Source organism: Brassica rapa, chromosome A01 (assembly GCF_000309985.2).
Source record: "Brassica rapa cultivar Chiifu-401-42 chromosome A01, CAAS_Brap_v3.01, whole genome shotgun sequence".
Lineage (NCBI taxonomy): Eukaryota > Viridiplantae > Streptophyta > Magnoliopsida > Brassicales > Brassicaceae > Brassica > Brassica rapa.
In genome coordinates, this window is record NC_024795.2 from 5,674,494 (window position 1) to 5,699,040 (window position 24,547).

Here is a 24,547-nt window from a genome sequence, read left to right on the forward strand (position 1 = left end):
AATAAATTGTTTGGACTAGTGTACATACAAAATTTTCAAGAGCATCAAAGGAAAAATCCTAGTTTAGTGCATCTTGATTCTCTATGGGAACTACTGCAGACACTTTCCTCCTAGGCTTAAGCTTCTCTATACCAACATTGACTTGGGAGCAGTTGGTGGTCACAGTGCTGTTATCTGATGATGATGTTCCTGCAACAGCTTTGCGTTTTCGTCTTTGTTTCTTCTCCTTTCCATCTCCTGAGCATCTCTCTAATCCTTTTCTCCTCCTCTTTGGTTGTCTCTCTGTATCATCACAAACTGCTTCACTCTCGCATTCTGCATCTGCCTTCTTCTGTCTGCATCCACACACACACACAAAAAGGGGTCAATTTAGTTCCACAAAGGCATTGTGTGAGCATCAGTAGCTAAGGAATATTAATCAAACAAACCTTGCTTTGCGTTTCTTCTTCAGTGCGGGTTCTGGCTCGAAAGATCTCTCAGCTAGTGCCAAAAAATCGCTTGCAACAAGAAGAGGACGCTCTGATTCCCGATCAACAAAGTTACCTATGGTAGCTTCTCTTCTTAACCTCAAAGCTTCTTTCTTAAGAAGCTTTAGGTGAGGGTTTAAGGTCTCCCATCTCCTTGAGCACTGCTTGCTAGTACGAGAATAAACATGTGAAGCGACTTTGGACCAGTTACTATCACCATGTTCTTTAACTGCTTCATTGTACTTTGTAACCTCTTCCTCGGTCCAGCTCCCAAAGTTTAGTCTGGGATCTAAAGAATCTTTCCATCTCGCTCGACACTGAGACTGTGTCCTTCCAGGAACAAACTGAGCAATTTTATTGTAATTTTTAGCTCCAAAGAATGTCAAAGCTACTCTCAGACGTTTGTCTTCCTCTGAGCTCCACTTGGCCTCCTTTGAATTTGATTTCCCTACCCTCTTCCTGCTTGGGACAAGCGACTTATTCCATCTGAAAGTATAGAGAAAATAAGTGAATAAGAGACTACTTAAATAAGCATATTAATGTTATGTTATAAACTATAATCCCACATCGTCTAAAGATGGACTCGATGGGTGGTTTATAAAACTATTACTCTTCTCATCTAAAAATTTTTGAGTATACTGTTAGATCACTGACCTGTTAGAGCACTGAGTGCCAGTTCTTCCTTCTATTTCATTAGCAACAGATTGCCAGTCTTTCTCGCCAAACAAGCCTACTGCGTTACGGAGTTGGTCATCTTCTTCTGGAGTCCACTCTCTTCTCAGTATGTCTGTATTCAAGCTTCTCTGATATCGAGCCAAACATTGAAACGGGGTCCTATTTGTGCCTAGTGATACCGCAACGTCAAGCCAATCGGTAACACTCTTGTTTTGGGTTACTAAGCGTATGTAATCGTCCTCTGCTGCAGTCCACGGACCTTGGTTGATCAATGGATCTTCCGAGCTCATCCACCTACAATGAGGTAGATCACAGATTAAGAAAACACACACTTGATTCATCTTAGTAAACCATAGTTCAACTAGAGGAGGAACTTACCGGGCTTCACATTCTGCAGCAGAACGGTTCTTGATATCCAACTGATCCCAATTAACTTTCAGAAGAAACTGCCTAATCATTTCTGGTGTGATCTCAAGATTACTCACTGATTCAAGAATGGTGTCTATATCATCTGAACACCCTTCCAAGTCACTGCTAAGAAGAAAACAAAATCTGTTATAGAGATCTTAAGAAGCAAGTTTTAGAAAGAAGGAAGAGAAAGCAGTACCTGGACCGTTCAGTAGCTTCATGAATCAGTGCTTCTTGAAGCTGTTGTTTGAGACCTTTTGCAAGATCTTCGTTCTCCTTAGCAGACCAATTTCTGCGACACACTGAAACTGGATACTCCTCTAGTGCCATCCTATAACTTGCAACACAAGGATTTTCTAATGGACCCAACGTCTCTTTATCATTACCCTACACAGAAACATTTATCCATCAGTGTCAACAATAAACAGCAGAGGCATGAGAATTAGATCAAACATTTTTCCATCACTTACCTCAGAGCTATCATGAGTTTTAAGCTTTCGTGTTGAGATTAACTCAAAACGTGGATCTTTACCCTGAGAAAACGCCTGCTGCTTCATCCTTCTCTTGCAAGAAACCGCGAAACCATCAATAATCTTAACGTCTTTCTGAAGCTTCTCGTTCTTCTCAATCGTCGCTTCGATTTCTCCCAGTTTTGTTCGAAGAAACTTCTGATACGACCTGTTCTTCCTGATCGCGTCCACAAACGCTTGGAATGTACTTGAGCTCGCAGAAGCAAGGGCAAGAGGAGGCTCAGTGGAAGTGCTGACAGCTTCTACATCCTCTGAAAAGCTTTCACAAGTGTTAGACCTACTCAATATTTCGCTTGAAGGTTCATTACACGAGGCATGTACCTGCTTGCGAGAAGACTCATTCATCAAAGTTCCTTCCACACCTGCACCACGTCAAACAAACATACATTATATCATAGAGTAAAACAGAGAGCAAACTAAACAAAGTCACAATTGAGCTGACCTGAGTTTTCATAAGAAGAGAATCGTTTACAAATAGCGACAAGGGTTTCATCATCTTCGTCTTCTTGGTCCATGGGAAGTGCCAATTGTCTCTTAAGACTCCGAAGCATCTCAAAATCGTCTTCATTGTCTGAATCAGAAGGCAGGGATGATAAACCCATCGGATGATCCGGCGACGAAGCTAATTGAGTTTTGATTCTTCGAAGCATATCAAAGTCGTCTTCGTTTTCAGAATCAGACGGTAACCCTCTGCCAGAATTGGAATCGGAGACGATACATGCGCGTCTTAACTCTTCAAGATCTTCACCGATATCGTCGTCATCGTCAGAGTCGCACATGCTTTCGCGATCCATCGCGTTAAATAAACCAAAAGAACAAAGTCTACAGGCAGGAATGAGTCGATCGAATTTGAAATTCGAAGGGAGAGTGCACAAGAGAAAGGTTTATGGCAACCTTGTGGGAGAAGAAGGAGAACAGAGCAGAAAATTGAATTAGGGTTTTATATGGCGGTAACAAAAAAAAAAAACGAGTCGGGTCGGGTCGGATATTTAAGACTTTTCTAATGGGCATTAGGCCCATACATTCGTATCATAATATATTCCAAACACTACAATTTTCTGACCAAAAAGCAAGCATATAAGGTATTAGGAATGAGTATTTACAAAGACACTTATATGAGCTAATTGGTATCAGATAGTCGTATTTCCAAGATTAGTAATTATGGGTTTTATACTCTTACTGATACGAGTGAAGAAAAGCCTCTAAATAAAGAAAGACAATAGATGATAATATGCTTTTCATTAAACTAATTATATAATTAATTATTAATATAAAAATATTTTTTCATTATTTCCTTAAATCGAACATACAGAATTACCTAATCTAATCAAAATATATATGATAATTAATTATTCTAAATAATAAAGATTTGACAATAATTTATACATCCTCTATCATTTTGTTATATTATTATTATTTAAATAAGTTAATCAATTAATGAAAAAATCGATTTGTCTATATATGTTATATTTAAATTTTTTAAAACAAATATAAATTAATAAATTTTAAAAAAATCTCACTTTGAAAATTTGTGATCAATGGTTTAATTTTTATTTATATAAGAAGATAGAAAATTTGTGATCAATGGTTTTCTTTTTTTTTTTTTTTTTTTTTAAAAAAAAAAAAAGTGATCAATGGTTTTCGATTATGCCATATGTGGTCGTTCTGTATGATTTCAGGTTCTCTGTTCCACTTATCTTATCCCTTCCATCTACTGTCATTTTTCACCATTTCAGCTATGTTTTGTATTTTTTAATGATCTGGTACTCGGTTCTAAGGCACCAAACCAACTCTTAGTGTGTAGCTCGCACAAGCTCTAAGCTTTGTGGATCAAAGGGTACAGTTTGAGCTCGCATTAGTTAATCTTTGCAACGTACTTCCTGGACTCCTTTCTCACAAAAACTTTGATGTTGGAAAGTACACATTTGTATTTGAGGTATTGCTCTTGTTAGTATATATTACACACCAACTTCATATGTAAGCTTGCCTATATAGCCGCCACATGAGCTATTACCATTGAGAATGCAGAAAATTGCTGTACTTGACAGTGACGTTGGGAGCGTTGAATCTCAGAAAAGGGTATTTCACCTGCTCGTCCTCCTCTACACCTTACTCAAGATATTGGGCCAAAATCTGAGATATCACAACATCTTCAGGGTCCCAGAAAAAGCTTCCAGCCAAGCAGCTATATCACTAGTTTTCTTGCGTCTTCTACTTCTTCCATTTATAGCCTTCTTGATTGGGGGTCACAACTTCTAAGTGACTGAAGCTTTTGGGTTCAGATCTTCAGAGCATTCTAATATACATTTCAATAATCAATTCCATTTAATACAAACCATGCCCTAAAAACAAAAATGGAATCTCAAATATTTTACTATAAAACAGCTAAACCAACAACTTCTTCAAGAAGTTTCATTATGGCACAAGATCATGTTTGGTTCTCTAAGGAACCTCTAAGAGAAGAATCTGGTGATGAAACAGAGAGACAAGACCGTGCAATCTTGGCCTGTTTGTCTTTGTTATACGCCTTTTTAACATCGTTCTTCAGCTCCTTATATCTCATCCTCTTCCATCTCCTCTCTTTCACCGAGCCTCTCTCCGGATGCGACATATCAGGTATGTCCTCGTCCATATAATCGTCCATGTACTTGTCCAGAACCTCTGAACAAGATGGAAAATACCTCCGACCAGTCTCAACTGCGAAATGAACAGATTTGAGTCAGTCTTGAGCTCAATTCACTATAAACTCTTTAAGCTTTTACCTGTTTTCATGAGTGCTTCCATACGAGTAAGCAGTCTTTTAGTCTGCATATAAGGCGTTTCATTCAAATCAACCTGAGTCAAGTTCCCCGTTGCGCCATTCGAAGGCGGTGGAACAGGAAAGCCTGTGAACTCACTAGTCCCTTCAACATTAGCAATGTCCATAGCTACATCAGCTTCTGTTGGAAAGAACAACTGAGCAAGCCCCACTGCAAACAACCAACACATACAGTAAGAGTCATCAACCTTAAGCTTCACTACTTAAACATACATCGTGTCAAGTCACTACCTCGCTTTTCTAAGTAGAGCAGCCTCATTTGAAGATCCTCAGGCATAGAATGAGAACAAGTAGGTGCATCCCCACCTCCACTAGCCAATGGATTCCTTCTAATCTCCCTCTCCAAGATATCAATACACAACCGATCTTTACTAGCTTCATCCCCCTTTGCATTTTTGGTATAATAATCCTTAGGCCTAGTCATTCTCCTACATATATTAACCGCACTCCGTCCATCAAAGGTGAAGTCAGAAGCATTAGCTCCTTTCTTAAGAAGCGATATGATAATCGACGGCTCTCTACGCATAGCAGCGTAGTGAAGAACCGTGTACCCTCTCGAGTTTCTGTAATTCACATCAGCCATGTCTAAAGCCAAAACCTCAGCCACAACTTTCGGATCACTGTAGGCCACTACGTAGTGCAGACCATTGGCTTGGTCTAGAGTTGTGTCTGACTCGGTTAAAAGAAGCTTCACTAGCTCAACATCATCTGAATCCAACGCCTTGAGTACTTTCCCCGTTCTCTCTATCAATTTATCAGCCACCTCGTCTGTGTTCATTGACTTGACTCGAAGCTTCTTGATTTTCTCAGAGACTTCAAGAGGAAGCTCCTTCTCTATGTAGAATCTGTCTAGATCAGATCTAGCTACTCTCTCTATGCACTGATCAAGAAGCTGAGTTAAGTCACAATGAAACGCAACTAAGAGGATTGCGAGAACATTCTCCACTAGCGACTTCTCAACGTAGTTACAAAGCCTCCTCTACAGACACACACATTAACACATTAATAAAACAAACATTAACACATCTAAAACGAATCAAGAACATTAATCTCAGACCTGAAACGATGAAACCAGCTCAGTGATTTTGAACGTATACGAAGCATACATCAACTCAACAGCGAAATCAATGGCGGGTTTACAAGAGTCATGAACGCAGCCGGTATCAACGCAAGTGGAAACCTCTACAGGGAAAGGCTTCAGCTTCCCAGTGTAGATGTAATTCAAGAAATGCAAGAACGCCTCCCTCCCCACGTGTCCATTAGGCAACAGATCTTTGATATGATACTTTGGTTTCTTCTTCTCCTCCTCGCTTCCTCTATCTTTCTTGAACAGGTCCAAGAAAAACTTGCTCCTGGCAGCTAAAAGGCATCTGTGAACGCCCACAGCGCGAGATTCTCCTTCGAATGTGATGTCTGCGTCAGTGTAGTCGCAGTCTGAGCTGGTGAGGAGATTCTCCAAGTCGGTGCTGAGCTTGGCTAGACTCGCGGCTTCGAGATTGGGAGATGATGATTGGTGATTGGTGACAACAGAAGGGTTGGACAAGTGGGAAGATGTGAAGCTTATAGATGAAGATGGCTCCATTGCAGTTGCAGCCGCCATCAAAAGGCTTTGTCTTTGCTTAGAGAATCATGTGTTCTTGAGCTGTGAACAAGATCACTAATCAACCCATGAAGAAAAGATCAAAACTTTATGAAAGAAAAGAACAATACCTTAAGAGGAAGTCAACGACGATGGCTGATGATGGAGGAAGAACCCTAATTGAATCTTCAACAAATGAGAAAATGAATTGAAAGAAAATAAAAATTCACAGATCGGATGTTGTTTTGAACAAGTGAATATAGTCGATGAAGATCTATGGATGAAGAGAGATCTGAGGACGAATAAGAGAAGAGTCAGAGGTGTTATCTCTATCTAACGGTGGAGAATTAACAAGAAGACTGGTCTTTTCTTTGTTAAGAACGAAACAAAACTCAACGACTCGAGTTTACATTGTTTTGCAAAAATAATGCAAAGAGCCAAAAGAGAGACAGAACATTAAAGTCTTTTGGGAAAATTGTTTTTTTAGAGCAAAAAAATGTAAACATTGTCCTAATAGAATAATCCCAACCTATAATTGTCTCATTAAGCTAATAATTTTGAAAATCCCAGTTTAGTCCTTCGAAATACAATTTTAAAACTAACTGTATTAATACATTAAATTAATATATAATATACAGAACCAATTAAAAAAAAAAATTTTAAAAAAATTCCCAAATCAAAACCCCTAACCCTAATTATTTCAGTCTCGTTCTCTAGGCCTCTCTAATTCTGGTGGGGACAAAGTCAACAGGTCTCTATTGGTGGGGAGACAAAGATACCGACTCAAATCTCGTCTTCTCCGGCGTAAATCTCTTCTTCTCCGGCTTAATATCTTCTTCTCCGGCTTAATCTTATTCTCTCATGTAAAACGAAGGTAACATCGACACTTCTCATTCCTATTTTGTTTTAAATCTTCTTTGCATGTTCTTTAAGCGATAATAGTTCTGTGAAAAGCAAATAGATTAGTGCTTCTGTATATTTTTTTGTGTTCTTATCAATCGATTTAAGAACACACCAGTCTGTTATATGTGTTTGTGTGTTCTGTTGTTATCAATTTGTGATTACCATAAGAACCTACAGTTAATCTATGTTACATGTGTATGTAATCTTAACAATTTGCTTTACCATACGGGTTTGTCAATCGATATTTTGAAGAGATTGGTTAGTTTTGATTTTGTGTCATTGTTGTTGATGTTGGTATCGCCAGCGCAGACACTAGAAGATATGTAATTTGGCACTAATCCTGGTACTATCGGGTTAATGGGTCAGTTCACCAAACCGTTGGATCATCTGAGTTTGTACTTATGAAGATAAGGAAGGAGATATGATGCTCGTTGGTGATGTTCCATGGAGGTAAAAGAACTAAAAACCATCTCTTAATGTCTGATGAATGATTTACAATGATCTAATCTGGGTTTTGTATATATCTTAGAATGCTCATCACCTCGGTGAAAAGGCTTCGTGTGATGAAAACGTCTGAAGCTAATAGTCTCGGTACGTAGACTATCTTGTCTTGACTTATGACATTGTTTGTTGAAACATATAATGAAAAACTTGAACTAAAACATCTTAGTATATAATATGCAGGATACTTGTGAAGCAAGTAAAAGGAAGAAACAGAAGCTAGGTTGATCTTATTCAGTTTGTGATGTTTCTTTGGTTCTTCTAATGTTCTTTAAGGGTTTTTTTTTGGCTTGATGTCTTTTGTTTTACTGTTGCTATTACTATGGAAGAGAATGCTCTTTATTTGTTTTACTACACTGTAAATATTTGAAGCTTGTCTAATATCATTTTGTGGGTTTAGTTTATGAGTTCACTAACTGATCCAAGAAACAGATCCACATGACATCAAATGTGTTAACATATTTACTTTAGTGCTTGACGTTTCAATCTCATGGGATTCTGAGGACATTCAAAATTAATGATATAGGCCCCGAACACTAAATCATATTATACATATATCATCCTCAGCACGAAGAAGAATCTGATGGAAGATTCATACAAACAGACAAGAGTTAGGTAGATAGATTGTACCAACCATATGAAAAAGCTCCTAACTTTGTGAAAAATTAAAGGAAAATTTAGGTATTTTGAGAAGAAAGGCCAATAAGTGTTTTTTTTTTCAAAAAGAAAGGCTAGTAAGTGATCTTTTATTAACAAATTTGATTTTTCAAAAATGGTAACATAATATTTCCACATATTTTTGTTTTTTTTTTGTTTAAAAAAACCGGTTTTCAAAATAGGAAACTGAATATTTCCAAATATTTTTTTTCCTTATTTTTCGAAACAGATTATTCTTATCCGTAGAATACAGTTAATCTGTAGAAATCGATTTCTATATATTTTTTAGAATTTTTGTAATGTGTAGATTTTGATTTCTACATGTTTTAGATTTACAGTAAATCTGTAGAAGGCAGTTTATACTTGTTTTAGATTTATAGTAAATATGTAGAAGTTGGTTTCTACATGTTTTAGATCGGTAGGTCAAGCGCGGAATGTGTATTCTAAATATTTTTAGAATACTCTTATTTACGTAGATCATGTATTCTAAACATTGTAGATTCAATGAAAAAAGTAGATTTTGTTTTCTACTTTGTAGAATGTCAATTCTACTTTATTTAGAACATAATTTGAAATTATGATTTAAACATTTCTAGAACTGAAAAAAAATACCACTAAGTTCATATAGGTATTTTATTAGTAGTTACTATTTTTCCAATTTTTTTTTGTTTGTAAAACTATTTATTTAATTTATTTTCAGAAATATTAAAGGATATTATAGGTAAAAATGGTACAAATATGAGAATAGTCTAAAGGGACATAGTTTCCATTTTTTTTGCTCTAAAAAAACAATTTTCCCTCTTTTGGTGACAAGCTGACAATTGTTTCGAGTCATGAATCATGGTTTTATTATCTCCTAATTTGTCATGACGACTTTTGACTTGTTTTGAAGTGAGTCGATGACGTCTTTGATGACGTCAGCTTTACAAAATATACACGAAAGGAAAAAAGTAAATTGATAATAAATTGGGAGGACCGGACCGGACCCCTTCTTAATTTATGTTATAATGTAGAAAAAAGTCTTACCCAAAACTTTAAGCCAGGTTTATTTAATTTTTTATTCCAAGTTTGTTGTGTCTTATTTGAAGAGCATGAATAATGACCAGGTTTTATTTTCGTAAGTTCTTGAAAGATAAAAATGTATTAAATATATTTATGGCAATTCTCTCAAATAAACTTTATTTTTGTCACAAAAATAACTTTCAAAAAAGAAAATAACCAAATAGTCATTTTTTATTTTGAAAATTTTAATATTTACTTTTTTCGTTTTTTGAAATTTTGAAACCGTATCCCAAAAATCCGACCTCTTAACTCTAAACTATGAGTAGATAAAACTTATTTTGATCATCTTTTTCATTTTTTTTTATCACGAGATCATTTTTTTCATTAAATGGTATTTTTGTGACAAAAAACTTAAAAAGAGCTATCATTGAGAATTTTTCATATTTTTAATTCTACATATTAGTATATACTATTCGTTCTTTGCTTTGTTTTAAAAGAGAACAATGCCACATTCCAAACATCTATATCAGAACATGGACCATTCAACGAAATGATCATATATGGTTTATGAAAGTTTTTCCTTATGATGATTATACGACCAAATCCGCGTGAATTAATCTTTCTTGTAAGATATGTAAAACGAAATGATCAAATTCTTCTTTTTGTAATTGCAAATAGTTTCATTCTTTTAGTTCATCAATAAATCTAAAACCTCAACTTTGTTAGTTGTTGCATATAACACACAGTGAAAAGTGTTGAAACAAATAGTTTCATCACAATTCATCTTTTGAGTTCAATTAAGAAACCCCAACTTTGTTACATATACACAAATTGAAAAGTAGATTGATAAAATGGACCACTTAAAATGTTCTTTTTTTATATATATATAGTTGAAGCAAATAGTTTCAATCACAGTTCATCTTTTGAGTTCAATCAAGAATCTAAAACCCCAACAATTTCTTCAGAGAGCGAGAGACTCTCCCGTTAAGCCTCTTCCAAAACCAAACCTTCACTGGATATTAAACTCTTCATAGTAATCATCACTTATAACCGCCACAAACCTCTCAAGCCAAGGAAGCTGGTGAAGATCTTTCATGGCTGCTTCAACATACGACGACTCTGTAGTACATGGAGGAGGAGGCGGTGGTGGCGACTGATAAGAAGTATGGTGATCACTGAGACTAAACCCTCCACCTGCTAAGAACCGTTGGATCAAAGCGAGCTGAGACCTTTCTTGCTCAGAGTAAGCGTCCATTACAGTAGGAATTGCGCTGAATGTGTCCCAAGGCCATTGCTCAAGCTCTTGGATTGTGTTTTCAGACTCTGAGTTTTCTTCATCTTCTTCCTCATCGTCCCAAAAAGCGCAAGTGCAAGTCTGTTGCCCTTCTCTGTACTCTGCTCCACAACAGTAGCAAAACTCATGCCCGCACCTAAGATAAACACACAAAGAGATGTTTCAACATTGATATGAGAAACCACAAAGCGAGAACAATACTTTATCTAAGATACCAAATTCAACATATTAGACACTAACAACATCCGTTGACAGCATCTAAACCAAATTTACAGTTTGTTCAGTTAAAAGTTCGGTTCGATTTGGTGGGTTTAAAAAAAAAGTTCGGTTTTCGGTTCAGTTACTACGGTTATATTACAAAAATTATAACCAAAGCATAATGAAAACCCAAAACCGAACTAACCAAGTTTCGAACTGCACTAACCGAAATAACCGAATTTATCCGAAATTTTAACAAAATTAAACCAAAATCTAACCAAAAACTTCGATAGGATTTTCAAAAACCGAACTAACTGATCCAAACTTTATTTCAGATTAATTCGGTAAGATTTATGTCGAACCAAACTAACCGAACCCCGCAGGCCTACATATATATGATTATAGGTTATAGGAAGAATAGTATCATAGTTTATAAAAGCATTCAAGAACCATATTACGTAATGTGTAGCTATAAGATATGAAACATGATGTGGATGTAATGTCTTACCGACAAGTCATGTGGTTGCAGCCTTGAGCAAGCTCAATCATTATACGGCATTGCTGACACCGTTTCCACCTCTTATACCTAGCCAACCGATGCAACGTTATATCATCTGGATATCTTTCATCAACCGGAAGAATCTGAAACTCTTCACAGCTCATAGAATCGTGCCATGGAACACCACAGTCCACGCACACAAACCTCTCACAGAGTGGACACTTCACACAGCAGCTATTCTCTGACATACTAGACGAGCTTGAGCTTGCACTTGCACTTGATAGACATTCACGCGGGTCTAACAGAAAGGAGCAATTGGGATAAGGGCAGTAAACCTTGCCGTTGTTGGTGCTACGCAGATTAGCTTCCTCGAATGAGGTGAAAGATGTGACGGGGAGAAAGGTTTTGCATTCGGTGGATGAGAGGTGATGCTTGCATTGCAGTTGAGGACACCTGATGGGAACTTCTGAAGAGTTTACTTTCCCTTCAACGTATGTTTTCATGCAATGAGAACAGAACTTGTGAGTGCATTTTAGTGTCAGCATCATCTCGGAGAGACGGTCTTCGCAGCAGATGGAGCAGTTCTCAGCTGGTTTATCCACATCAAGATTACAAATTCCTACAGCTACTTGAGCTAGGCTTAGAGCTTGGTCAAGATCAGAGAAAGGAGCAAGCTTTAGAACAAACCCATCAAGAGTACTTGTTTTCTCCAGTACCCTTTCTCTTAAAGCTACCAGAAGAGGGACTTCAAGATTCTCCTCACAAGTTATCTGCAAAGCCATTTCATATAATGTAATTAACATGAGAATATGAGATAGAAAGCTACAAACAGACTAATTGAAAGAGACTTGCCTGATTATAGAGCAGCTCTGAGTCGGTTACAGCAACAACAGAACCGAGATTGTTCTGTAAAGCTACTGTAAGACCATCTATCAAAGCCAAATAGTTAGCTACAGACTCTTCAGCGTAAAAGTCCAGCTTCTTCTGGACCTGAAACAACTCAGAACCTCCTGATCTCTCCAACACAACACCAATTCCTGAATAACCAGAACTCAAATCTCCTCTTTCGGATAATGAAACTCCTTTAAAGAACATCTTAACAGAGAACTCATCCACAAGTTCATCTTTATTCTCCTCCTCATCAGCTACTTTAGCTGTATCATCACTCTCCTTTAACCAGACTTCTTCATCACCACAACAGCTTCTAAAATCTTCCTCATCTCCTACGTGGTTCAACGGCAGCTCATCATCACCACAAGAAACCTCTTGATTCTCCATTTTGGGGGCACTACACAAAAAAGGTACAAACTTTCTTTACTTAGCAACTAACCAAGGAATGCCCAAAACAGATCTGCAGATTTTATTGTGATAAAGATTTAACTCTTTGATGATATCATCTAATCTCAATTCTAAAAATTCAAACTTAGAGAGAGAGAGAAAATGAAAAAGAAATGAACTTTACGTTACAGATCACCAAAACAGCTAATCTTACAGAAATTAACTTCAAACAGATCAGCTTATATCACGAGAAAATCACGCAGAAAATAACAAAAGAAACAGCACACGATTGGTTCACCTACTAGAACCAACCTCAATTATTACATAAACTTGAGTGAGAGGAAAAAAAAGAGTTTAAATTTAATTAAGATATATGGTAATAAAAACGAGATCGGTTGAATTTAAAAGATCATTAATCAAGAACAAAAAAAAAACCCAGAAATCTCTTACCAGTAAAAAAAAAATCAAGTGGAGGGAGAAACTAAGATCAGGGAAAAAAAGATATCTAAGCTGCCATATTCAAAATCTCAGCTTTTTTTTTCCTTTATTTGCATTGTTTTGGATGATTCGACTGGATATTGTGGAGAGAAGACGAAGACGAAGAAGAAGGAGAATCGGTTTTCTGGTCTTTTTGCTCTCTCTTGGAATGGCGTAAGTGAAAAGTTTTTTACTTTATTTTTTGTTTCTTTATTCTCTTTTTTTTTATTAGTTTATTTTAATTTGCTTTTTTTTATATATAAAAAAAGAGAATTTGCATGGACAAATCTCCAAAATAGCACATTTCTAAGTTTATATCACAAAAATAGCACTCAAAAACTAAAATGACCAAAATAGCATTTTATCTTTTAAAAAATTTAAATTTTTTTATTTTTCAAAATTTAAAATCTTATCCCAAAACCTCACTTCTCAACTCTAAACCCTAAAACATAAATTCTAAAACCCTAAACCCTAAATTCTAAACCCTAAACCCCATCCCTTAAGTGTTATTTTGTGACTTTTGGCATTGAGTGCTAGTTTGGAAACAAAAACTTGATTTACTGCTATTTTGATCTTTTTCTCAATTTGTATCCTATAATCAAACAAAAACCCAAAATTAACTAACTAATTTTATATATAAAAAATTAGTGCTCGGTTTCTCTTTGCTGTCATTCTCGTACTGTGTTGCAAGTTTTTACATTTTTTCTACGGTTTCACTGTTAGTTAGCAAATATTTTAATTAAAAATTATTAGACCAAATATTAAATAATTTAACCAATAAGCAGAAGATTAAATAATTTAACCTGTAATTGTAATGGATTAGGAGGCCCTGAAGAATTATAGCTTAAGAAATCAAAGAAGCACATGGACTTTGTCTCCTCTTAATAGAGAAAAAGCTGTAAACTTCATTAAAAAAAATTCTTTTTCTGACTTTTATCGTCCAATAGTTTATATTCCCACTATTGCTTTGAATAAAGATAACAAAAAGAAGTTAAAATATATATTTTTTTAAATATATATTGCTGCAATAGAAGACACTCAAGGACAGTTGTGGCAGCAAGAAGTTTGAAAATGGAGACATCAATCATTAGCTTAATTATTTTAAACTTAATTCAAATAGGGCTTAATAGCTTTATGAGTGTTGTGGCAAAGGAACAAACAGAGGAAACAAACATAACATGTGTGATTACTAAAACAATAAACTAAATCAATCTAACTTTGTAGATATATTTAGGGTAGTTATGATGCGTTAGTCTTAACCAAGATGTTGATTTTTTTTGTAACATCTCCCGTTCATTGACTTCAAACAGAGTGGTCATTAACTCAACATGTAGGAATGATATAATACATGATGGAACACAAAATAAAGTTTTTATTTACATAAAAGAAAGTTACAAAGGAAGAGTTATGATTCATGTCCTTTAACTAGAACATGAGCTGCTTAGTTAGAGAATCTTAGTGTCCAAATAACTTCTGCTACTACAAACTTTCTTTGCTACTATTTGATCTACAAAGTTATGAATTATGAAATTTTATCTTATTCCCATTGATAAGAATTGTCATTCATTTGTTGTCTCCTTAAAACATAACACGCTGGCTGGTATGCTATTATCCAGGCATGTTTCATGATATTAGGATTTATTTCCTTCACTTCGACCTACTTCAAAATAGTCAAATAGAGAACCATCTGAATCTTCAGCATTATCCTTCAGCCTTCGATCATAACGAAAGATGCCAAGCCTGATTAGGACAGCATGGACGGAGGCCACTGGCATGCAAGTTTCTGAGCGTATAAAACTGATACGCGGCATTATTTCTCGATGGAACAAGGAACATCAAGCCAACAGTCGGGTCCTAATAGACCAAAAGCGACACGAGCTAGAAGAAGCTCAGTCCAGTACAACAAACGACATCGAACTCATCCACCGGGTCACTGAGGATCTAAAGAAGGCATACAGGGCAGAGGAAGCCTATTGGAGACAAAGAAGCCGTCTGCTATGGCTACGGTTAGGTGACCGCAACTCCGGATTCTTCCATGCGGCTACAAAAAACCGGAAAAGAGCCAATGCTCTCACAGTCATTGAGGACGGAAGCGGGAACCCAGTCTTTCAAGAGGGAGAGATAGCTCAGGTCATAGTAAAATACTTCGAAACCCTCTTCACTACCTTATCGGGAGAGCGCTCGGCTATTGAAGATGTTGTAGACAAAGCCTTAAAGCCGATGGTATCATCTAGCGAGAACGAGAAGCTCATCAGGATACCGACCCCAGAAGAGATAAAAACAGCTGTCTTCTCCATACATGCGGACAAAGCGCCAGGGCCGGACGGATTCTCTGCGGGGTTTTTTCACGCTCATTGGGAAGTAATTGGAGCTGACATTGTTCGAGAAGTCCAGGGTTTCTTCGAAACGAGCAAGCTGCCACCGAGTATAAACGAAACCTTCATCCGTCTCATTCCGAAGATTCAGAGCCCGAAAGTTGTGGCGGATTACAGGCCAATTGCTTTATGCAATGTCTACTACAAGATCATCTCCAAAATCCTCACCAAAAGACTCCAACCCTTACTCCCAACCCTCATCTCGGAAAACCAGTCCGCATTTGTCCCGGGTAGAGCGATATCTGATAATGTCCTAATCACCCATGAAGTCCTATACTTCCTTCAGAACTCGAAGGCGGAGAAGCGGTGCTCAATGGCGGTGAAAGCGGACATGAGCAAAGCCTACGATAGACTAGAATGGGAGTTTATCCGGCTAGTCCTAGAGAAGTTGGGATTCCACTCTCGATGGATAGCATGGATACTTGAATGTGTTTCTTCTGTTACATACGCCTTCCTCATTAACGGTTCGCCTAGAGGGAAGGTTTCTCCGAGTAGAGGCATCCGTCAAGGAGACCCTCTTTCACCCTACATTTTCATCCTTTGTAGCGAAGTGCTCTCGGGACTGTGTAACAGAGCTCAAGAAACTGGTCAGCTGACCGGCATTCGAGTCGCTAGGGGCTGTCCCCAAGTGAACCATCTCCTATTTGCGGACGATACAATGTTCTTCGTGAAAGCAAACAAAGAGAACGCCTCTGCCTTAAAAGCGATTCTTCAGCAATATGAAAGTGCATCAGGGCAAGCGATTAACACCAACAAGTCCTCGATTACTTTCTCACGGAAAGCACCACTCTCGCTCAAGACTATGATCAAGGACTGTCTCCATATACCAAAGGAAGGTGGGGTAGGCAAATATCTAGGACTCCCGGAGCATTTTGGCCGAAAGAAAAGGGACCTATTCACATCAATCGTGGACCGGATTAAAGTGAAGTCAAGTGGCTGGTCAAACAAGTTCCTCTCAACAGCGGGCAAGATGGTTATGCTTAAAAGCGTCCTAACCCCGGTTCCATCTTATTCCATGACATGTTTCAAGCTGCCCCGGTCGCTGTGCAAGCGGATACAATCAGCTGTGACCAGATTTTGGTGGGATGGAAGAAGTGGAAACCGGAAAATGGCATGGGTCTCTTGGGACAAGATGACGAAATCCAAACAGGATGGAGGTCTGGGTTTTAGGGATTTTGAGAGCTTCAATGACGCGTACCTCGCAAAACTCGGATGGCGAATTCATAATAATCCCTCGGGCCTTCTCAGCCGGGTGCTAACTGGAAAATATTGCACTGATACTCCCTTCCTACAGGTTGCACATAGAAGCGCCGAATCGCACGGCTGGAGAGGGGTACTAATAGGAAGGGACCTTATGATGAGCAATGCTGGCTGGGCACTTGGGAATGGAGAGAGTATCAACATCTGGTCTGACCCTTGGCTCAGCCATTCTGAACAGGCGCGCCCTATGGGCCCTGCCCCCGAGCAATTCATCCACTGGACAGTCAAAAAGCTCATGCTACCGAATGGTACAGATTGGAACAGAGAGATCATTCAACAAGTGTTTCCTCACGAAGAAGCAAGAATCCTAAGCCTAAAACCAAGCAAGACTGACGTAGCCGATAAGCTAATATGGCTGGGAACTACTTCGGGAGAGTACACGACCAAATCTGGCTACCTGAAAGCGCTAGAACTCAACGACACAAACCCTATACCTCCCACGACTGTGGAAGTGGACTGGAAGAAGGGCATCTGGAACCTACAAACTGCGCCCAAGATCAAGCTGTTCCTCTGGAAAATATTCAAAGGAGCGCTCCCGGTGGGAGAGGCCCTGGCCGTGAGAAACATTGGCTCTGCCCAGACCTGTGCACTTTGCGACTCAAACGAATCTATCAACCACCTATTCCTTCATTGCGATTTCGCATACAATGTATGGAGGCTTGCACCTTTTTCTACTTGTATTGATGCTAGAGGGTTGCTAGATTTGTCCACTGCTTGGCTAGGTCTCTGTAAACTCACCTGTCTCCCTCCGGTGGAAATCTCCCTCGGTCCTCTCGCGCCTTGGATTCTATGGGCTTTATGGCTGGCCAGGAACGATCGTATTTTCAACAACAAGGGCACCACCCCAGAGGAAGTGATCACAAAGGCAACCGCTGCAGCTCAAGAGTGGCTCCGAGAGCAGGGAAATGAGCCAATAATAAGGAATAACCCCCCACCACTGCGGCCTCTAGATACAGCACACTACGCTTGCCTTCAGTCGGATGCGGCATGGCGTTCGGACTTACATCTAGCAGGTCTGGGTTGGATGGTGACTGAGGGACACCAGGCTAGCTCGCTCATGTCTCACTGCTTCTACGTCAGCTCTCCCCTAATCGCGGAGGGACTGGCACTTCGAGAAGCTATGTTCTACTGCATCGCCAAGGGACTCCGGGCCGTGAAGTGCGAATCTGACTCTCTACAGCTCATCCGAGCCTTGAATGAGGAAACCCCCATCTCAGAGATCTATGGCATCATTGCCGACATCTTAAACCTTGTTGTCGCCTTTGATTATGTGTCTTTTGTTTGGATCCCACGTTCTGAAAACAAGGCTGCTGATGCTTTGGCAAAGCAGGCCTTGTCGAACGCATCCTTTGTAGCTTCATCCATGAACCCGCGAGTTTAATTTCTAATGAAAGTAGTGTTACAAAAAAAAAAAAAGAGAACCATCTGAATCTCATTAAGGCATGTGGTATCAGACTCACATAAGAGAGTAGTGTGGGTTTGTGGAACTTTGTGAGAAAATACTACAATATATTGGCTCGACAAAGCAATATGGCCCAATATCGATAGATGGGCTACTCAGATTTGTTTCTGAATAAAACTAATTTAGATATCCACTAACTCGGATGTTACAGATTTTTTTTTGTCTGACTTCGGATTTTAATGATTCCTAAATTACTAATGAAAAATTGTAGTAGGATATAGCGACATGTTAACAATTGAAACGACAACAAAAATTCAATTATTAATCTCTGAGAAAGTTATTAAAGGTTTGGAACATATTAAATTAAACAATGTCGGTAATTCGATTTTAATTTGATCCTTACATGATAATAAAACGAATGTTTGGGATTAGCCACACCTTCCATCCGATTAAACAATAACAGGATAATGTTCAATAGAATTTTAAAATTTATACCTGACAATGTACATACAGAAATACACAATCAATAGAATCGGGAATCTGATTCTCCAATGTAATCTTCTTCTATTGATTTTGTCCATTACTCTATAATTAATTGACTTTCCACATCAAGACCGATAACAAGCCGGCTAATATTCCTTTATAAACCAACAAAAACACAAAACATTTATTTCATCAAACACCATTAACTATAAACTAACCTCCATACTAATGGCTACTACCAAACTAGTCATGAAGCTCGTCTACATCCTCCTCATCATCTTCACCTTTACCGTATCTCCGGCCATCTCAACGGCCCCGGAAAGTTGCGACAGCGGCTCCGATAATCCATGCATCGACAAAGCTAAGGCTTTACCACTCAAAATCATAGCCATTGTTGCCATCCTTACGACAAGCTTGATAGGCGTAATGGCTCCTCTTTTCAGCCGTTACATTTCGTTCATCCGTCCTGACGGCAACGGTTTCATGATCATTAAGTGTTTTTCTTCCGGAATCATCCTCGGAACCGGTTTCATGCATGTCTTGCCTGGCTCTTTCGAGATGTTGTCATCGAAATGTCTTAGTGATGATCCGTGGCATAAGTTTCCTTTCGCGGGATTTGTCGCTATGTTGTCCGGTCTAGTAACTCTAGCTATTGACTCCATTACCACGAGCCTTTACACCGTCAAAAACGCAGTCGGACCAGTGCCTGATGAATATGGCATTGATCAGGAAAAGGCGATTCACATTGTAGGTAACAATCACAGTCACGGTCATGGTGTTGTGCTAGCAACTACTAAAGATGATGGACCTTCAGATCCACAGCTTTTACGATACCGTATAATTGCCATGGTTAGTGGATTTATTAAAATAATTTGAGACGAGCATAAATTCGACGTAGCATTTTTATTCAAAATCATATATTGATACATATATCACCAAATTATATCGTGAATAGGTATTGGAGCTTGGGATTTTATTTCACTCCGTGGTCATTGGACTATCTCTAGGAGCAACTAACAATGGATGTACCATTAAAGGACTCATAATAGCTCTATGCTTCCATCACTTGTTCGAAGGCATGGGTCTCGGTGGATGTATCCTCCAGGTTCAGATATACATACATATATGTCTCTTCTATCAAACTAATTATCAGTTTGAAGTTTACGTTCTTATGTCAATAATTTACGTGAAACAGGCAGATTTTGCCAATGTGAAGAAGTTCTTGATGTCATTCTTTTTCGCTGGAACAACACCTTGTGCTATCTTTCTTGGAATCGCATTGTCGAGTATTTATAGAGATAACAGTCCAACCGCATTGATTACAATCGGGCTGTTAAATGCTTGCTCAGCCGGAATGCTCATCTACATGGCACTCGTCGACCTTCTAGCTACTGAGTTCATGGGATCAATGCTCCAAGGTAGCATCAAACTTCAGATCAAGTGCTTCGCGGCGGCATTGCTCGGCTGCACCGTAATGTCGGTCATCGCCAAATGGGCTTAATACACTCAACATAAGTAATATATTATTTGATTTATCATATTCAAGGGGGAAATGATTCGTCTTTTGTACATTTGTACGTTTGTTTTATAATTTGATTCATACAATTTTAATTTGTAAAATTGAGATACATGGCAATAAAGCATTGTAAACGTTTGAAAGAATATATATATATATATATATATGACACGAAACTTTTTTTTAAAGAATTGTAAATTTATTTCTAAGAATGCAATTTTTATTTACTTCTTAGTAAAGAGAAAAATTACACGGATATATACAATTAATTTAAAATTACATTGTCTTAAAATCAAACTAATATTTCATGCATGTGATGTTAGAATGGATATACTTATTTCAATTAGTTTACCGGGGTTTGATGGCTTATTGGAGGCACAGAAGGTAAGGGCATCCCTCTCACTTCTTCATTCGGAGATTGAGGCATTAATTTATACAATGGAATGTATGCAAAATTTAAGGCAATTTCAGATTATGTTTGCAACGGATTGTTTTCAACTGGTGAAGATGGTTTCGAAACCAAAGGAATGATCAGCATTTAAAAGTTACCTCGAAGATATTAAACTTTTCTGACAAATTTTTGTCAACTCAGAAATCGTTCATGTTCCTAGGACGGAGAACAAAAGAGCGGATAGTTTGGCACGTAGTGCTCGGCAACAACCGTCTTTCGTCGTGCACATGGATGCAGATTTACCACATTGGTTTACAGAGTCCACATGAGTGTGTAAATGTTTGCTGTCAAAAAAAAAAAGAGCTCATCCATTGTGGGGGCTGTTTGTTTTCTCCATCTACCATCTTCATCTAGCTGCTCCATCTATGTAATGCATCCAAATGATCTATCCAAATGATCATTCCAGATTTTAGGAACCATTCGTTTCTCCATTTCTCCATCTAGATGAACCATTTAGATGAATCATCTGGATGAATTTTATGTTTATTTCTTTATTTATATTTTCATCCAGATGAGTTTAATAAACAAATTACAAATATATATTTTTTTATTTAATTATATGTTTGATATTAATTTTAACTATACTAACTTTTATTATTTAGTATAAAATATATTTACACTGAAATTATTATAAAATTAGCATTTCACATTTAGAAAATTTTAATTTATTTATTTTTATTTAAATTTGTATTAAAATTTAACTACGACTATAACTTTTCATAAAACTCAAAATAGAAATTCAAATTGAATAAATTTCCAAATAACTCAAAGTGCAAACTCAAAATTTGTAAAACTAAAATTTAAAAGATGAAAGCAATGGTAAGAACACCATGTACTCAAATTTTGCAGTTTAAGCAGAAAAATATGGCTTTGCGATTTTGGCGGGAAACATGTTTTTAAGGTTTTGGCGGGAAGACGTATTTTGGGGGTTTCGGCGAGAAATCGTGTTTTGCGGTTTTGGCGAGAAACCGCGTTTTGCGGTTTTGGCGGGAAATCGCGTTTTGGCGGTTTTGACGGGAAAATGTGTTTTGGCGGTTTTGACGGGAAACACAATTCTACGATTTTGGCGGGAAAACGCAATTTTACGATTTTGGTGGAAAACACTCATTTGCGGTTTTGGGGGAAAACGCGCTGATGTGGTTTTGGCGGAAAATGCGCTGATGCGGTTTTGGCGGAAAACGCGCAGATGCGGTTTTGGCAGAAAAACGCGTTTTCGCAGTTTTGGCGGGAAAATGCGTTTTTGTGATTTTGAAAAACGTGTTTTTGTGATTTTGACGAATAAAACGTGTTTTTGTGATTTTGGCAGGAAAACACGCTTTTGTGGTTTTGGTGACAAACCGCTTTTTTACGGTTTTTACGGAAAAACACGTTTTGGCGGGAAATGCAATTTTGCGGTTTTGGCGGAAAAACGTGTTTTTGCAGCTTTTACAGTTTTTGCGGGAAACGTTTTTTGATGTGAAAGTGCATTTTTGTGGTTTTGGCGGGAAGTATATTTTTACGAGAAAATTGCGATTTTGGCCAAAAATTGTGTTTTGTATTTTTGGTGGGAAAAATATTCTTTTGTGGTTTTGTCGTTTTTCATGAATGATAAAATGATATTAGGTTTGAGTTTGTAATTTGTTAATTACATGGAGGTATAATAGACATTACACCATTTTGACAAACTCATCTCCATCCAGATGATCCAATTTGGATCAGCCAGCTGAGTTTTAAAATTAAGGCTAAATTGGTAAAGCTCATTCAGATGAGCCATCCAGATGACTTGTAGTTTTGGTGCCTAAATGAACAAAACTCCCATCTTCATTCAAATGGTCCATCTGAATGGAGAAACGAACAGCCCATATATCATATGAAAACTTCGAATAGTGAAGAGAACCGATAACGACATTAGACCAGCTCTATTGAGAGGTTTTAATAGGTATCTTAGAATTAAAATATTGAAAAAGATGAAAGAAGATTAAAAGCGGCATGGGTGCAGAGATATTGTCCCCTTGAGATTAAAACCCCTCTCTACTGTATGTCTCTCTCTTATTGGTCAATTTATTTTCCTAAACAAAATTCTTTAATTTTTTTTTTGTTTTCAGATACCCGATGTAGGTATTAAACCAATGTGGTTGTTCTTGCGTAGAATACAGTAATGGAGTTGAGTCAATTTACACTCGTATTTCATATCATTCCATTTCCACAGAAAACGGTATACAAACAATATACTATAAGTTATATAAATCTTGAATCTCTAGAGAAGACCGATCCTGAGATTTTGTTCTTGTTCAAGAGATAACCGAACGATTTCTTTCGAAAGTTTCATTATTTTGGATTGAACTGTGGATTTCAAACATATTAGCTCGTCTTCTTAGAACGGCGGATAAAGATCTTCACTAATTCATTCTTCTATAAGATGTGATAAAAGGGACATTACCCTATTCGTCAGTAGTCTATGGATGAATACGCGTAGAATTATACTACGTCGAAAAGATATTCTGTAAAATCTGATTGTGACTTTCTTTAGAGGACAAACCTTCAACGAAAGCAGGTGCAAGTTTTGAAACCAAGTATCACAACTTTATAGAGTTGTGTGGAAAGTCCAAATTTCAAAAATTATTAGGTATTTTATGTGGCAGATCCTATCAAATTGTGTTGCAACAATGAAGCGACTTAAATATAGGCATTTGGATGCTGATAGGGGTTGTTCTGGTAACCGAGAAGAATCTATAAATCATTTTTATTTGAATATCCTTCAGTTTCAAAGGTTTGAGATTTATCAGATGGACTTATTTGCTAAATAACCAAAAAAAAAAGAGTTATTAGATTTTTAGTAAGAAGTTAGAGAGAGATAGGAAGAGAAATGAGGATAGAGAGAAAGTGTTTTTGTTAGTAGTGGATTTGTGTATTTTAATGGTTACAGGGTGCAAATTTCCAGATTATTCGTCCTTTTCAGATTCTTTGTGGTTTCTTTCTGAAGACATCTTATATAACTCTATATTCTTTGTGGATACGAGATATTTTTTTTCTGCCATATGTCATACAGGATTGGATGGTGGTGTTTCCATGAGCGTTGTTACCATATATCAAAACTTGATTTAATAGAGTGGTTTGTTGACAAAAAAGCTGTTAGTGACGTATTATCGAATTCTAAATTTCTGAATATTCATGAAGGATATTATAGTGATTTCATATAGTTTTAGCCATCTATACTATTAAAGCAGGATCCTATTTGCATTTTTACCTTAGCATGTCATTTTCTTTACTAACATTGCATGTTTCATTAAGGGTAATCAAGTAATTTTAATAACACATCTATATTGGGTCTTTTTTTTTATCCAGCCCACATCAGATCTCTCTTGGACCATTTGAGCCGATTAAGAAATCAGATCCAATTCTCACATTTTTTTTTCCTTTGAGCCATTGAGTCCAAGTTCAAATAATTTTTTTTCAACTATCCTTAAATTTTTTTCTTAATATAATTTAAACATTCATAAAAAAATTGAATTTTTTATTGAAAAGTATAAATCTTTATTAAAATTATATAATTTTTTTATTAAAATATTAACCACATAATAAAATTAATTTATCAGAGTTATACCAATTTAATTCATTAAAGAAATAAAGTTTAATTTTTTAAACATAAATAGTCATTTAAAATAAAATACGATAAATAAAAATAAAAAATGTAAGTCTTTTATAAAATAAAACACAAATATATGAAAATATGACATTTCAATTGAAAAAATAAATAAATAAATCTGCGCTTTGAAAGCGCGGATCAAAATCTAG

General features: G+C 37.1%; 4 protein-coding genes and 1 long non-coding RNA gene across 8 annotated transcripts; 2 read left to right on the plus strand and 3 right to left on the minus strand.

Annotated features, from left to right (window-relative positions):
* Positions 1 to 9: 9 nt before the first annotated feature.
* On the minus strand, positions 10 to 4,110 carry LOC103864180 (myb-like protein L). The gene is made up of 7 exons (XM_009141943.3): positions 2,523 to 4,110; positions 2,021 to 2,442; positions 1,750 to 1,937; positions 1,521 to 1,673; positions 1,122 to 1,436; positions 429 to 953; positions 10 to 335 (listed from the first exon to the last, which is right to left on the minus strand). Exons 1-7 carry the CDS (start codon positions 2,872 to 2,874, stop codon positions 59 to 61), a joined length of 2,232 nt encoding a protein of 743 aa, XP_009140191.1. The 5' UTR covers positions 2,875 to 4,110; the 3' UTR covers positions 10 to 58.
* Positions 4,111 to 4,382: 272 nt separating this feature from the next.
* LOC103857656 (regulatory protein NPR4) lies at positions 4,383 to 6,877 on the minus strand. Its single transcript, XM_009134872.3, has 5 exons — positions 6,609 to 6,877; positions 5,956 to 6,540; positions 5,130 to 5,877; positions 4,843 to 5,049; positions 4,383 to 4,777 (listed from the first exon to the last, which is right to left on the minus strand). The coding sequence occupies exons 2-5, from the start codon at positions 6,496 to 6,498 to the stop codon at positions 4,509 to 4,511; spliced, it is 1,767 nt and encodes a 588-aa protein (XP_009133120.1). The 5' UTR covers positions 6,499 to 6,540; positions 6,609 to 6,877; the 3' UTR covers positions 4,383 to 4,508.
* A 102-nt stretch (positions 6,878 to 6,979) lies between these two features.
* Positions 6,980 to 8,293, plus strand: LOC103857664. 3 transcript variants are annotated; one of them, XR_001958529.2, is made up of 4 exons: positions 6,980 to 7,351; positions 7,685 to 7,830; positions 7,910 to 7,971; positions 8,065 to 8,293. It is a non-coding gene; the product is annotated as an uncharacterized LOC103857664 (long non-coding RNA). The 3 variants fall into 3 exon arrangements; XR_631035.3 differs by having other exon boundaries at positions 6,987 to 7,351; positions 7,690 to 7,830; XR_631034.3 differs by lacking the exon at positions 7,910 to 7,971 and having other exon boundaries at positions 7,005 to 7,351; positions 7,690 to 7,830.
* A 2,076-nt stretch (positions 8,294 to 10,369) lies between these two features.
* On the minus strand, positions 10,370 to 13,470 carry LOC103857672 (E3 ubiquitin-protein ligase arih1). The gene is made up of 4 exons (XM_009134899.3): positions 13,260 to 13,470; positions 12,384 to 12,819; positions 11,541 to 12,301; positions 10,370 to 10,970 (listed from the first exon to the last, which is right to left on the minus strand). The coding sequence occupies exons 2-4, from the start codon at positions 12,807 to 12,809 to the stop codon at positions 10,550 to 10,552; spliced, it is 1,608 nt and encodes a 535-aa protein (XP_009133147.2). The 5' UTR covers positions 12,810 to 12,819; positions 13,260 to 13,470; the 3' UTR covers positions 10,370 to 10,549.
* A 5,399-nt stretch (positions 13,471 to 18,869) lies between these two features.
* Positions 18,870 to 24,345, plus strand: LOC103857682 (fe(2+) transport protein 2). Of its 2 annotated transcripts, XM_009134907.2 has the most exons (3): positions 18,870 to 19,655; positions 19,762 to 19,911; positions 20,002 to 24,345. In XM_009134907.2, exons 1-3 carry the CDS (start codon positions 19,035 to 19,037, stop codon positions 20,305 to 20,307), a joined length of 1,077 nt encoding a protein of 358 aa, XP_009133155.1. In that variant the 5' UTR covers positions 18,870 to 19,034; the 3' UTR covers positions 20,308 to 24,345. The 2 variants fall into 2 exon arrangements, with proteins under 2 accessions (XP_009133155.1, XP_033129450.1); XM_033273559.1 differs by having other exon boundaries at positions 19,762 to 24,345.
* The last annotated feature ends 202 nt before the right edge of the window (positions 24,346 to 24,547 follow it).